Source organism: Cyclopterus lumpus, chromosome 12 (genome assembly GCF_009769545.1).
Source record: "Cyclopterus lumpus isolate fCycLum1 chromosome 12, fCycLum1.pri, whole genome shotgun sequence".
Classification (NCBI taxonomy): Eukaryota; Metazoa; Chordata; class Actinopteri; order Perciformes; family Cyclopteridae; genus Cyclopterus; species Cyclopterus lumpus.
In genome coordinates this window covers 15,336,537-15,351,506 of record NC_046977.1, presented here as the reverse complement: position 1 = coordinate 15,351,506, position 14,970 = coordinate 15,336,537, and the positions used below count along the sequence as shown (strand labels likewise).

Here is a 14,970-nt window from a genome sequence, read left to right as displayed (position 1 = left end):
ATGCTGAAGCTTCGGAGCCTTGATACCAACGCTCCGGGCTTATGTGGCGCCACGCCACTGAGTCACATACCGTTAGGTCTGAAGCTTGAGTTACGTTACAAACCTATTCATTTTTTTTGTAAATAATCAATAACAATAACATCTTATTTGTTGCTTGAAGATTTATTTTCTTCCCTTTCTAAAATCAAATACAGTTTATTTTTGTAAAGTATACTGACAGACGTATATGCATTTATTTGGTTTAGAACACAAAGAGGATGCAGTGTCTGTAGACTAACACAGTGTTAGTCTACAGACACAGCTGCATCCTTACCATCCATGCAGAACTCAAACCGGCAGCTTGACATTCAAAAGTGTTTCCTTATTCACCGTCTCTGCCTCAGCATGCTGGCTTACACACAGAGAGATGGGCAAGATATCAAACATGAGGGTGTCATGTTTAAATTTATGAACTAATCGATCCTTAAAATAATCCAGGTGAGCCGCTCCATGGTCACAGTTTTGTGGTTGGCAGCTCCCAAGTGTGAATGTGCGTCTTTATGTGAATGTTAAAGCACATGGGTGATGGAGAAAGAGTGTGTATGCTCAACAAAATCCTTCACTCAATGAATTATTCATGGGTTTATGAGTTTAATACACCCTTAGTGGTTCCCAAAGGCTGAAATGTTCTTTACACACAAACATATTCAAATGATGTATTGCAAATACAATATTATTGTGTTAGTCTAACCCCTAACCTCCAAATTAAGTGTGTCCTGAGAGTGGTGCTACAGTAAGAGTCATGGGTTCATTTCATCAGCAGGGTTTATCTCCATGGGAGCGTACACATCAACAAATGAATGGAAATCTGCCTGATAGATAAATAGATAGATAGAATGATATATAGTTAGATAGATAGATAGATAGATAGATAGATAGATAGATAGATAGATAGATAGAATGATAGATAGATAGATATAATGATATATATATAGATAGATAGATAGAATGATAGATAGATAGATAGATAGATAGATAGATAGAATGATAGATAGATAGATAGATAGATAGATAGATAGATAGATAGATAGATAGATAGATAGATAGATAGATAGATAGATAGATAGATAGATAGAATGATAGATAGATAGATGGATAGAATGATAGATAGATAGATATATAGATATATAGATAGATAGATATATAGATAGATAGATAGATAGATAGAATGATAGATAGATAGATATATAGATAGATAGATAGATAGATAGATAGATAGATAGATAGAATGATAGATAGATAGATAGAATGATAGATAGATAGAATGATAGATAGATAGATATATAGATAGATAGATAGATAGATAGAATGATAGATAGATAGATAGATAAATAGAATGATAGATAGATAGATAGATAGATAGATAGATAGATAGATAGATAGATAGATAGATAGATAGATAGATAGATAGAATGAGGTTTTCCGATCATTTCATACAGTGAGGCTCATCCTCAGAGAAACATGAATATCAACAACTAATCCCCAACTGATTTCATTAAATCCAGTCCTTATTTTTTCAAGACACATTTTCATGTAGTTTTGGGCCAGACCACTTTGATTTGGCACCAGAAAAATCACCTTCTGAGGACCATGAATATCGATCTGGCTGCCAATAGGTATTATACTCTGAACCGAAGTGGTTGAAGACAAGTCAACTAACAAACACACCAACAAGCAAGAAATCCTGAAGCCCTGCCAATAGAGGGTGAACTATAGCTGAGAAGACATTAAGATAGAAGATGTTGATGAAGACAAACACAGACTGCAAGAAATCAAGCTTATGCAACATTCCAAAAATCTCTTAAGTGCATAAAGACTCACGCTGTAGAGGATGTCCACCCAGCCCTCCATGGTGATGCACTGGAACACAGTGAGCACTGCAAACAGGATGTTGTCAAAGTTGGTGATGCCAAAGTTGGGTCCAGTCCAGTACTCTCTGCACTGGGTCCCGTTGGGACACGTCCTGGCCGGAGCCTCCAGACCACAAGGCCAGTCTGCTGCTCGCTCACCTGCCGGGTAAAGAAGTAAAGAGAGACAAGGAATGAGTTTGGATATCCATATTCATGTTGTCAGGTGGCTTTTACTTAAACTGCTGTGTCTATTTGATTGGTGGATGAATTGATAGATCTTAAAACAACTTAAGCCACTATAATAATTACCGTTTCCCCAAATGCAAAAACAGGTGTTAAGTGGGTCAGGTCTGCAGCAGGGAAGCAGCCAACATGTCCTTTTCCCCTGCCACTTTCTCCAGCTGCCTCACGCTGCTCTGACGTGACCCATGACCTCCTAACAGTCAGTCATCAGTCGTGCTGCTAACACTTCCAAAGGGAACCACCCAGGTGCTCCACCCTCCTCAACTGGAGACCATTGACCTCCCAAACATGTCATGCAGAGTGAGGCTGCAGCCTCATTCTGTCAGTCACTGCACAAAGCTTGTGAGCACAGGTGAAGGCCGGTACAAAGATGGACTGCACGCTCCAACAGAGCGTCTCTGTTATCGCACCAGAGGCACCGAGCCAGCAGCCAATATCACCGCTTCTCTTCTCCACTCAGAACATCTGGAAGTTATCTATTTGTCAGATACCCGTTTTCCCCCTACAGCTAGTTAACGAAACATAAAGAAACATGCGTTTTCTTTTGTTTGGTTCTCATTGGATTTTGAATTGTTCTCTGTAGACTGTACTACAAGACCACATCTGCATCAAATAGATAATTACATCCAAGTTAAGACAAGTGGTACCTACAACAAGGTGTACCATATCGCAGTGACTGGGAGAATTAAGGATAACATATTATGAATAATATTCAATGTACAAATGATGTACTAAAGTTTGGAGCAATGAAAGAGGTCAACTATATAAGTAACTTAAAAACACATTGTATGTAATGGCTGATCAGATCATTTTGGGGTTATCACATAAAGATTATGATGTCAGCCAATTAAAAAAGCTAAATGCTTGTATTTTGTTATCCTTGATTTTAAAATCCTACCCCATCACATATTTATTTTGGGTCTATCTTCTTGAATCTCATTGTTAAAGTACAAACGACAAACTAAAGTGTGAATGTACCGAAGTATATCGACTAAATGTGTGCGCTACAAATAGAAACTAATGCAATGCCAACCATACTTACTAAATGAGTATGATGTCTGAAACAAATATGTGTCATTGTTTATCTCTTTGCTCATGTATGTGCATAAGGGCAAATAAAAATAAAAAAACTAATTCAAGGAGAAAATTAATTATTAAGTGTAAAGTATAAAGAAGTGTGCGGCAGCAAGTGTGATCATGACAAGGGGAAGATTTGAGAAAATAAATTTTTACGTCAACGGACTTGACAATGTTCAGGTTTTGCATGGAAAGGTCCTGTCGTTTTTTTTAGGTTCCTTCTATAATAAAACATTTTTAAAAAAACAGCAAGGCAGAAGCCAGCGTCAGATTAGGACATATCATTGATACCCACCAGGTCACAGTCGGATCTAAATCATTTTACGGACTTTTCTCCATGTTTTTTCCCCCTGGCTCGATCAGATCTCTGTTGTACTCACACGTTATCTGTCATTCAAACCAGTGGAGCGTACTTGTCGAATATACTGGTGCACAGCTGCCAGCACACTGCAGACCACACTGGCTTAGAGGGGGCTGAGTCAGACCAGGATTTCCGGGATGCTTATTGGTCTTTACGTGCACACCTCAGTGTGGACCAATTCATCCTGATGTTGGAAAGAATTGCTGCGAACATGCACTTCAGGTAACGATGTAAATCAATACGTGCGGAAGTGCTTTCAGCCATATTAACATACCGGATATGATTGACTTATGTGCAAAAATAAACTTTGACATTTGATTAAGATGTGCTCTGCAGTGAATTTGTAAAAGTGTTCCAGTTTAGTCGAGTGTGGCTGCAGTATAACTAAGCTAGAAGTGTCCCAACTTTTCAGGGATTACCAAGTTACAGAGTGCATGGAGGGTGCCGAGAGTTTGTCTCAAGGATTTGCTGGCACACAAGTCAGCAGATGGGGATCAGAGGAAAAGAATAAATGTGCTGAGTATAACAGATGCCTTGTGCGCCCAGAGTTTCATGAGGGATAGTGCCGCGACCACCGTGCCAAGTTTTAACGATGATTTGCAGAGCCAGACTGCACAGCCAACATCCCTCTGGTGTCTCTCCAGTAAAACGTGTCCCTTTCCTTCCTACTGACAGGTGCTGTGTCAGCCGGACTCAGTGTCCACACACCATATGGGAACATCTCGCGCCTCTATGTTCTTCTCCTGGGTGCAGTTCCTAATGGAATACCGTGACAAAATAATTAGGGCTCATTTTCAGGTTTCTCCTATTTTTTGGAAGAAATATATATATTTGTTTGGTCTTTATTTTAAAGGATCTCCAGGTGATTTAGTGTGATTTTAGCATCTTTAAAAATGATCCGTTTAAAATTCAAGGTGAAAAAAAAAAATATATATAAACCTTCAGAAATATTGGACATTGTAGAGTTTGCTCATAATCGAATTAATGTCACGGAGATCCAATTCCATCCTTTCGTCTGTCTATCTTTAACAACAACTAAATGAATGGCTCATGGCAATATATCATCATGTATACAAAGGCAAAGTCTCAGTGGAGAGAATTAAAGGGGAAAAACAATTTACTACCGTGCAAAGGACAAAGAAGCCAATGGCTTGAATAGCCCTGAGCTCAAGTTGACGGACAGCACAATAAAGCACACAACACAAAAAGACACCATGCAAACATACTCAAAACAAATGGCCCACAAAACTGTCTTTATCTAGTATTACCCGCTTATGACTCACTCATTTAGATACACACACACACACACACACACACACACATGCACAGTTGTATTTTCATGACTTGTCGGGGACATTACATATACTTATATTAATTTCCTGGAGATTCACCTTGTTTCTAACTCTAACAGCTACCAGCCTAGTCCTAGTCCTAACACTCACCTTCAACCATTTCTTTTCCCTAAAATGCAATGATTGACATTAAAGGGACGTGCATTTTGTCCCCATTTGCCCACCAAAAGGAAGGCAAGTCCCCACCATGTGTATTTGTAATCAGGTTGATGTCCCCACAAGATTGGTGAAACACACCCACACACAAAGACACAGTCTTCATGGAGAAAGTTGTTACCATTGCTGCTCATCTTCATCAAACCCTGCTGTGACTGATTAAAATAGCTCAATAACACACGTACTGTACATGAGCAGGCTGTCACAGCTGCTCACACCACTACGAGCACCCTGACTGGGCTGGAACATGCACACGCACACCTACACACACACGCACACACACACACAGAGAGGAATGCACACGTTTACAGCTGGCCAACAACCCTCGAGTCACGCCTTCACACTGACACCAGCAGCGAGGAAATAAAGCCTTCTAGTTTCCAGAACTGCATTATACAATGGGTCATTTCAGCCGAGCAGACTGAACGTGTTTTCTGCAATTACTAATAATGGCACCGATAGTGCCTGCCTGTAGATGATCATAAATAGGTGTTGTTGCTATACGCTGACTCAAACACAGAGGAGACTTCTCCTTCTCCTCAGACCACCTCGAGGGCATGTGGTGGGAGACTCAAGGCGGAGTGGAGGTGAGTTGTGACGTGTTTCAAGTGGGACGTTCTCACTGCTTGTGCGATCTCATAGTTAGTCGATGGTTTCCTTTTCAAATGTGCAAAACAACATTCATTGTTTCTAATCTATTATCGCCAAGAATGAGTGATGTTCTGAGTAAGCCTACACTGCTTATCATTGGCACGGTCCCTTTGGGTTTCATTGAAAATAATGAATTAGAGGGAAATATTATAGGGAATAATTATAATTATAGGGGAAATTAGGATGTTTTGTTTCATTTTCTACTATTCTTTGTTGCTGGTACAGCTTTAACCTTTACTTTAACGTTCTTTAGCTTTATGTGTAGTTGCAAATTCTTTGAAAGACTGGAAACAAATGGCACAGATCTATTACAACCAACAGAAATACTATCTGGAAACCTTATTCTTCTTTTTCAAATAAACCTGTAAAACTGAAATGTGAAGTCAACACGGTTCACATTTAAGGAGCTGAAACTCATAAAACACTGTTGTTGAGACGCTGTGCCACTCCTACTCACACAGCGAGGAACGCCATTAGGCGTTACTGCTGCTCTCTCTAATGTAGCGGGGAGAACGAGTGAATAGTAACCTCATTAACTCAGAGGTAGAATTCGATCAGGAGGCGCGGTACATAAGCATCCCTATTGAAATACAGGAGAAGCCATATCAATCAAGCTCTGAAGACTGTGAAAATACTATACATCAAAATCAAGGAGTGAGAAATGGCTGTCAGAGATTCTGCTGTGCACTTGTTTCTTACGTTGACATAGGCACTGTGGATGTGAGGCTGCGCCTAAGCCACATACATATATACACGAAACGTATGAATCATTTATGTACGCCTGCATAAATATGCCATGTAATATAATGTCCTCCCGCGTGACGATTGTTGGGAACACAGCTGAAAGGAGGGAAAGTTTTTCTTTGTCAGCTCAGCCGATAATCAGCGTTGTCGTACAAACAACACGCCGCAGCCAAGCTGTTGCTCTCACCAGTCTCTATCTTGAAGCAGGTGGTGTGGAATTTGCCCATGTAAAACTCCACCCCGATGATGGCAAACATGACGATGGCGAAGAAAAGCAGCAGGCCGATCTGGAGCAGAGGAACCATGGCTTTCATTATGGACTTCAATACCACCTGGAGACCTGAGGGTCAGGAGAAGATGGGGAGAGTCAGCAGGCAAACTATTTCTGAGGGTAGTTAAGGTTCATCGCACCTCGGGTCTTGTTCATCATTTCTCTCAGCTATGATGACATTAGACTCACCCAAAATAAACAACACAACATCACTCCAATTTGATCATCTAGCTTATTTTTCGCAATGTTAATGGCTTCCCAGGTCTCAGCAATTATAGTTGCGGGTGCAATGCTATTAATACCAAATAACGATGGTCCAAACAACACAAGTTGTAATAAGCAGGAATTATCATTTAAAGGTATCTTCTTCAAAAACTTAAATATTTGTGTGAAAAGAAAAACAGCAACAGCAATCAATAATGCAACTGCTGTGAAAAATAAATAATTGTAATATCTGTGACAGCCACATAATTTTATCTGGCCTGTAATAATTGTTTGCTTGTTGTTTACAATCATATTATAATGTTGGTGGGAGGCCTGAAGGGACGAGCTGTTAGTGTTGTCCAACACTGTGAACACATTCTATGCATGGAGTCCTGTCTATTTATCTCAATTCTCAATTCAGAGCTGGGCTACAAAATAATTTTCCTGGAGTGTGTACAAGCCACTTTGTCCACAGTACAATTATTGAAGTAATATCTTCAAATGTTGAGGTACTTACTGGGGATTCCTGACACAAGTTTCAGGGGTCTCAGCACTCTCACTGCTCGCAGTGTTCGCAGGTCGAAGTCCGAACCCACCGTGGCCAGGATTCTACACACACACAGACACACACACACACACACAAAAGTAAGCACAGTTAAAATGTCTCCAATATGACACTGTAGCATTGATACACACAATACAGAGGGTTGTACATAACAGTTATTTTTATGTTTAATCTTTCTGCCTCCTCCCACACACACAAACACATTATACACACATAGAGCCTATAGGTTTATCACATCATATCTGCTTTTACCTACAAGTGGAGGAGCAACATAGTGTGGCGGGTGTGTGTGTGTGTGTGTGCACCAGCCAGCGAGACCCAGCTGGCAGCCCTCATTACAGGCTGTACACAGAGAGGGAGACTTAAGTGCTCCACTGAAACACACAGAAAGGAAAAAAACACACGCTCTAGGCAAAGGAGAAAGGGAGAGGGGGGGGGGCAATAAAGAGAGGAGGAGGGATGACTGTATCCCTGCAGCCAGGAATAATAATTTGATCCTGATTCGAAGAGGGAGACATTCCTACACGTTCCCTACTTTACCAGTTTTAAAGGAAGCTAAATTATTCAAATCCCTGACTTGTAAACACATAGCTGAAACAGATTTTCATCTTTTTTTAAGTTTCTACTCTGTGTAGCATTCTCTCTGTCAAGTGTGACCAACAATGGTAGAGACAAAATGATTGAGAGAAGTCTGCCTCAGTTTGTTGAGGGAAATGACATAACTAGCCTGATTATCAGACTGAAGACACATTTAGTTTCCTCTTCACTGGAAAACACTGAGATGTTTCATGATGCATTTTTTAAAAAGCATTTGAGTATAAGTTATATGTGTGTCCTTAAACCTCTCAGTGAAGTACCTTCGGGAGCCCAAATCCCCAGGAGTACAATAGCTTTTATTTATACATATAGTGGGTAGCGAAACACTCACGACTGACTGAAAGAAATGCAGTATACACACACACACACACACACACACACACACACACACACACACAGACACACACAGACACACACGGACAGAAAAAGTAGAAAACAAGAAAGGTTGCTTATCGCTCCCTGGGTACCAGTTGGCATGGTAACCCATAAAGGACAGATGTGCTTTATGAAATCAGTCTGCTGGGATGAAAGTGCCTGCCATGTAACATAGAATGTATTGTTTTCTACATATTTCATGCACAAGCTTTGCAGTTGATATTGAAATTATCAGACAGTGATGAATGTCTAAATGCTGTTTTTCATAATTGTCTCAGAATACTTTCCCCACATGCAAATTTGGATTTTTATTTATCGCATTGCTTTACAATGTACGGCTCCATGTAGGGAACCTAGATTTAGTATTGAGCAGTCAGAGGAGGGAACTGGAAAAGAGAGAGAGAGAGATCAGAGCTGAGGGATGACGTAAAGATGAAATATCGATGAGGACTGCAAAACAGCGTATGAAAACATGCATTCACACTTTAAAAAACTGTAGTGGAAAGACCTAAATGAACATCCAAAGTCTCTCTGTGTCTCTTTTCATGGTGGTGAACATGTAAACCCACTCTTTGTACTAAAACCATCGCACACAGTAGCTGCTCTCAGATCAAGACTCAGAACACATTGGAGTCACAATGGATCTATACACATTTTCCAAATGCAAACACAACTGAACTAAACATTTTACAGCTCAGTTTGTTTTGTATCAAGTTATGGTTGAAGCTTGGGCTGCACAAAAAAAATCAGGAATAAAATAATCCTCCAGACGTCACGCGTAGTAGTCCTGCACTGTAGTCACTGCAAGTCTTAACCGAGAAATAAAGACCATATAATTGAGGTAAAGAAACAACATAAAAGCAATTTACAGCACTTGGTGACATTTCTAACAGTAGATACTGTGACAATAATCACAATTAAACCAATTAAGGTACAAGTCTTCAATTGTAACTTCCCTTTGGCTTTAATGATACTTGACATCTTTGTTGCTGTCCCTCTCCATGGTGCTGAAACCTTCACATCTAGTCTCTCTCTTTGTCTCTCTACAAATATTGTGTTTCAATATTCCACACAACTGGCTTCTTTAACTACTAATACAGCTACTACTACTACTACTACTACTACTACTACTACTACTACTACTACTTGTAACGTAAGTGCGGTGTAACTAATGCAAACACCCATCATCCTGGCAACCTCGCGACACTCACTCACAAACACCTTGAATCAGGGCTGAAAGCAGCACGTACACCGAGGATAGTCCACCTGCTTTACCTTGGGGCCACTTTTGTAAAAAGACAGGAGACCAGTGGCCAGTTCATAAACAAACATTAATATTTTGCAGTCTCACCAAGTCTATGTTATGATTGGGAAGGAGTTTTTCTTCATCTGCCTTATATTAAAATACATTGAGACAATCCCACTCTGGCAGTAAGTAAAAACAAATTTGCATGTCAAATTGTGTGTGTGTGTGTGTGTGTGTGTGTGTGTGTGTGTGTGTGTGTGTGTGTGTGTGTGTGTGTGTGTGTGTGTGTGTGAGCGTGTGTGTGTGTGTGTGTGTGAGAGAGTGTGTGTGTGTGTGTGTGTGTTTGCCTGTAAAGATGATTTGATGACTGTGTAGACAGACAGTCGGGCAGGGAGCAGGCTGCGCAAGAAGCCATGAGTTTTAATATCCCTTTATCATCACCACAATATATCCATGTGGGCGCCAGACACCGGCACAGGAAATATGGAGGGTGATGCTATCGTTTGTCACTCGCGCTCTCTCACATACATACACACACACACACACACACACACACACACACACACACACACACACACACACACACACACCGGTACAAAGTGTATCTGAAAGGAGGTAGCTTTCTGCTCGTTCTTCGGGTCGGTCCCCAAAACAAGAAAAAAAAGAAGAAGAAAATGAAATTCCCACAGACACATTCATACACACAGATGAGTTCTACATTTGTGTACACATTCCCACGTACACAATAAAGTACCCATTTTCTGTATTGTTCATCAAGTATACGTACGTATATCCAGATCTTGTGATTCAGCCCTTTTGCACTGAGTAAGAATAGAACTTGAACTAACTCAACCTTGAATGGCAGAATGAGACGGAGATAACTTAGATTCATGCTGCCCATCAAAACATCTGAAGGAAAGAATATACACTTCTCTCCATTTAGCTGCCGATTCATTTTCATGGTGCAAAAATAATGTGACACTTTCCTCCGCTCGGTTTGGATGGATGACTGAACACAATGGTCGGCATGCTCACCAGGAGACAATATTCTCACACAAGCACTACTCATCAAATACAAGACATTTAGGACGCTGACGTTGCCACGGGGTGTGAAATTGGGGAACGTGCTGTCAACAAGTTAGTCGCAACGAGGTTCAAAAGGTTTGCCAGCTTAATTTGAGGAGTTTTGGGAAATAATCTTACTTACTTACTTTCTTGCCGAGAGAAAAGAGATTAGAAGATTGATACCAATCTAGGATAAACGCAAAAATTACAGCCAGCAGCCAGTTAGCTTAGCTTAGCTTAACGACTACAAGCTACAGCTCGCCTGGCTCTGTCCAAAGGTTAAAAAAAAGATCTGACAGCACCTCTGAAGCTCACTAATAAACAAGTGAGATCTAGTTTGTTTGTGTAAAAACAGCGATATGTGCAATCTAGAGTTGCTGATGGGCACATTTGTTTTTAACTTGAGAAAGAGCAAGTCATATCCCAAAGAAGTGTAACTGTTCCTTTAAAAAAACAGCGACAGCAAAAATAAAGAAGAACACAGGTGGAAAGGTGCAGCTGAGAAAAAGAGGCAAAAAGAGAAAAAGGCGTCCTTCTCGTGAGGCACAGTGAGTTTAATTACTGCGACCCTCGTCAGCTGGGGGCCGGGGGCTGTGATTGAGTTCCTCACACTTCGCGGCAAGAGGAGACACTGGAGTCTCCCACAGGACGGACGAAGAGAACACGGTGCAAGAAGAAAGAAGAAACTGCTGTCTGCCTGTCTGAACATTACCAGCTGTTCACAGACTGTATGATTATATTAATTCAATACCTGCTTGTCTAGCTGGTGCTGTTGCATAACATATGTCTACCTGCCTGTCTGTCATTCCAGCTCAGGGGTGGGAAGCTGTACTGGTAAAACACAGTGCAGGAGGGAGAGACATTTTTAACTGAGGGGGAAAACAAGAAACTATTTTGGATGTACACATCAGGATTCCTTGTCAGGACTTTAAGTTTAACAAACAACCGTCTGGGCACTGACATATACAGTAAGCAGCACGTTAGGGAAATCACTTTGAACGCCACTGTTTGTCCTGCTGTTCTGGCAACTGAGTACGGGCAAAGCCTAACATATGTGTCTCCCCTGTGACTTGTCAAACTGCATATTTATTTTGCTTCTCAGCCTTCCTTTCTGTCTCTTGTCTGTTCGATTACCATCACTGTGATGTCGAACGTTATTGATCTGCTCAAAACCCAAAGGATAATGGTTGTTTATTTTAGCAGTAAGGCACAAGGTTGGCTGTTAGTTGGCTGGTCCAACTGTTTTCACAATACCGACCAGATTGAAATTAATTTTAGTATCTGCATTGCTCAAATCTAGAATCTCGTCTGAGCCCACTGCCTGTCTGTTTTTTTTGTTTTTATTGTCTTTCTGTCCGTTTCAGCCTCAGAACTTGGGTGTCACAGCTAAAATTGCTCTGGAAATGTCCATTTTGTTAAATTGACAAGAGTGCATGGATGTGCAGGCAGACACACACAGACCACACACACGGTAGGAAACAGACCCCATCATTAGACACAGACCATTTCTTGCCAATTAGACCTCATTTCTACCATCTCATCTAATAGGAAATGAGGAAAGCAAACATGAGCCGGCGTCAGTATGTCACATCCTGTTTGTGAGCAAAAGTGGAGTAGGTGTGTGTGTGTGTGTGCGTGTGTGTGCGTGCGTGTGTGTGTGTGTGTGTGTGTGTGTGTGTGCGTGTGCGCATGTGGTGGGCCATGACGTTATGTGATGTGAGTGGACAGCTGTGACAGAGTCAGGAGAGCAAGCATTTCCCACAATGCACACGAGGACAGAAGGGGGTACTCATGAACTCATCGTGGATGCCAGAGCCACTCGCTGTCAAACATGGCTGCTGTTGTCGTGCCGTGGTTACAACTTAACACCGCATGCACGATTTTATGTGCACACACACGCGCACGTACACACATGCAGGCGTCCTCCTTATGAAACTCATAAACAAGGCAAAGGCAGCGGAGTGAAGAGAAACAAGCAAGCAAGCTCACATCCTCTGGCTGGGATCTAACGTAGCTCGGATTTTATGATTCAACATCAGCTCAGGCCTGACAACCTCATATTTACTTTACGTCCAGCATAATTGAAAAAAAAACTATACTGTGTATATATATATATATATATATATATATTGTTTCAGTAAAATTGCATCTGTTCTATGAGAAGCATTCAAAAGGTGGAAAGTTTGACTCCACCTTTAAAACAAGAACAAACTAGGGCCGGACATTTATTTATATAGCACCTTTAAAAACAGGGTTTACAAAGTGCTCTATCTAGAAGCAAGGTAAAAACATAACATCAATACAAGTAAACATTTCAGAAAATAGGAGACAATGACATATAGGCAATGAACACAATAGAGGAATAGAAAATTACAAATACAAAATAAAGCAGAATAGACAAACTAAAATAGGGGAACCAAAGAACTGCATAAAAGGATGACATCTTGGAGGTAATAAAAGGTGTACCAGTCCGGTTTTGGGGAGTGGAGTCAGCAGGAAGAGTAGAGGGTGCTGGGGGAGCTGTAACAGTTCCTAATTTCGTTGCCATCATCTCGCTCTTGGGGACTGTTGTTGTGATGACGAGCTGCAGCGATGCGCTCGGCCGACCAGAGGGAGGGGATGGAAAGCGTGGAGCGATCAGGCCAGGAGCAAACAAACCCTCCGCGGGAGGCCCTGTGGATGCAACGGGGCCGACGAAGGAGTCCGAGCGCCCCGATGGCCAAGACAAACGGAGGAGCAGAGAAGCCGTTAAGCCCGAGGAGCTGCGAGGTGGAACACTGCAGAACCATGCCAGCCGGGGAGGACGCAATCCCCAACCACGGACCGGACCACCGGAGCAACAGGACCGCTGAGAGGCGACCAGCCTCAGAGCAACAGCACGGAGCAGGGAGTCGGCCGGCTCGCCCGCAGCCGCCGGCCAGCAAGAGACTGTCGGCCACCCAGCAAGAGACTGTCGGCTAGCCAGCCAACGCCATTTGTCCAGGATTATCCAGGCGGCAGCAGTGGAGAGCATCCAGCAGGGAGTCGGCTGGCTCGTTGGTAGCCGCCGGCCAGCAAGAGACTGTCGGCTAGCCGGCCAATGCCAGTTGACCAGATCGCAGTGGTGGAGAGCAGGAGCCAACGGCAATCACAAAATAAAAAATAATCCAAGATTTGCAGAATAATGAAGTCAGAAGAATGGCTACAATGTTAAATACAATTTTAAATAATTTAAATGAATGTTAAATTGTAAAAAAGGTAGAAAAAATAAAAATAAAAACAGTCCTAGACGGAGTGGCGTTAAGTTTCGCCAGCGTCCCCGTTGCCAGGACTACACTCCATAAACATCGTTATGGAGACAAGATATGACCTATATTGTGGTAGAAGACTTGGGCCATATGTTCCAGCTCTCCTACAGCACAAATGGTGGGATATTGCTGAATAACATGACACTACTAATTATTCAACAGGAGCTACATTAGTGACCTACCTCAAATAAAGCCATCTGACATGTAATAAACAACTGACGGCAAGATGTGCCACCTTCCATGTGGATGTTCACTCAGTGATGAGGGTGAATGCAGTCGATTGAAGCAACACATTGCTCAGTGCATGCTCTACTGACAGAGAGCCGAATTTGAAGCTGACGAGTTGGAGGTGGGAAGAACTAGCGGCTGTTTCAGTTTTGGATTCCTAGTCTGTGCCTCTGGGTAGGCAGGAGGCGCCGTGCTCTAGACGCAGCTCAGAAAAACAGAACTTCCTTGTATTGCACACTATCTATGTTTCTAACATAAAATGGCTTCCCAAAATATGGATGCAGAGGATGATATGGTGCGAGGTAACATTTTACAGTGTTTTATTCGAGCCAGAGTAAACGGTGGAGGTTAGGCCGAGGCTGTGGCTGCATGAGCTGTGCAATAGGGGGGAGGCCGACGTGGACCCTCCTGGTGTCAGAAGCCCAATGCATCCTGGTACATGTAGGCGCTGCCGGCACGTCTCCACAAGTGAGAGAACTAAGCTTGCTCGATCAATACAGCACGCACTCAGGAATAAACTGCCTACAATAACCATCAACACAGATTGAACTGACCCATAAAATGTGACCAATTGCCCCTTTAATGTTGCAACATGATTTAATTTAATGAATGTTTTAGTATTATTAGTATTCATTTCTCATCATCCATCTTTGGACCTT

At 41.9% G+C, this 14,970-nt stretch overlaps 1 protein-coding gene across 1 annotated transcript in view; it reads right to left on the bottom strand.

Annotated features, from left to right (window-relative positions):
* The window catches only part of cacna1bb (calcium channel, voltage-dependent, N type, alpha 1B subunit, b), a 135,663-nt gene that overhangs the window by 82,812 nt on the left and 37,881 nt on the right, over positions 1-14,970 (bottom strand). Inside the window, 3 exon segments of the mRNA XM_034546505.1 lie at positions 1,861-2,048; positions 6,661-6,813; positions 7,466-7,557. Of these exon segments, the coding sequence (XP_034402396.1) occupies positions 1,861-2,048; positions 6,661-6,813; positions 7,466-7,557 (433 nt within the window).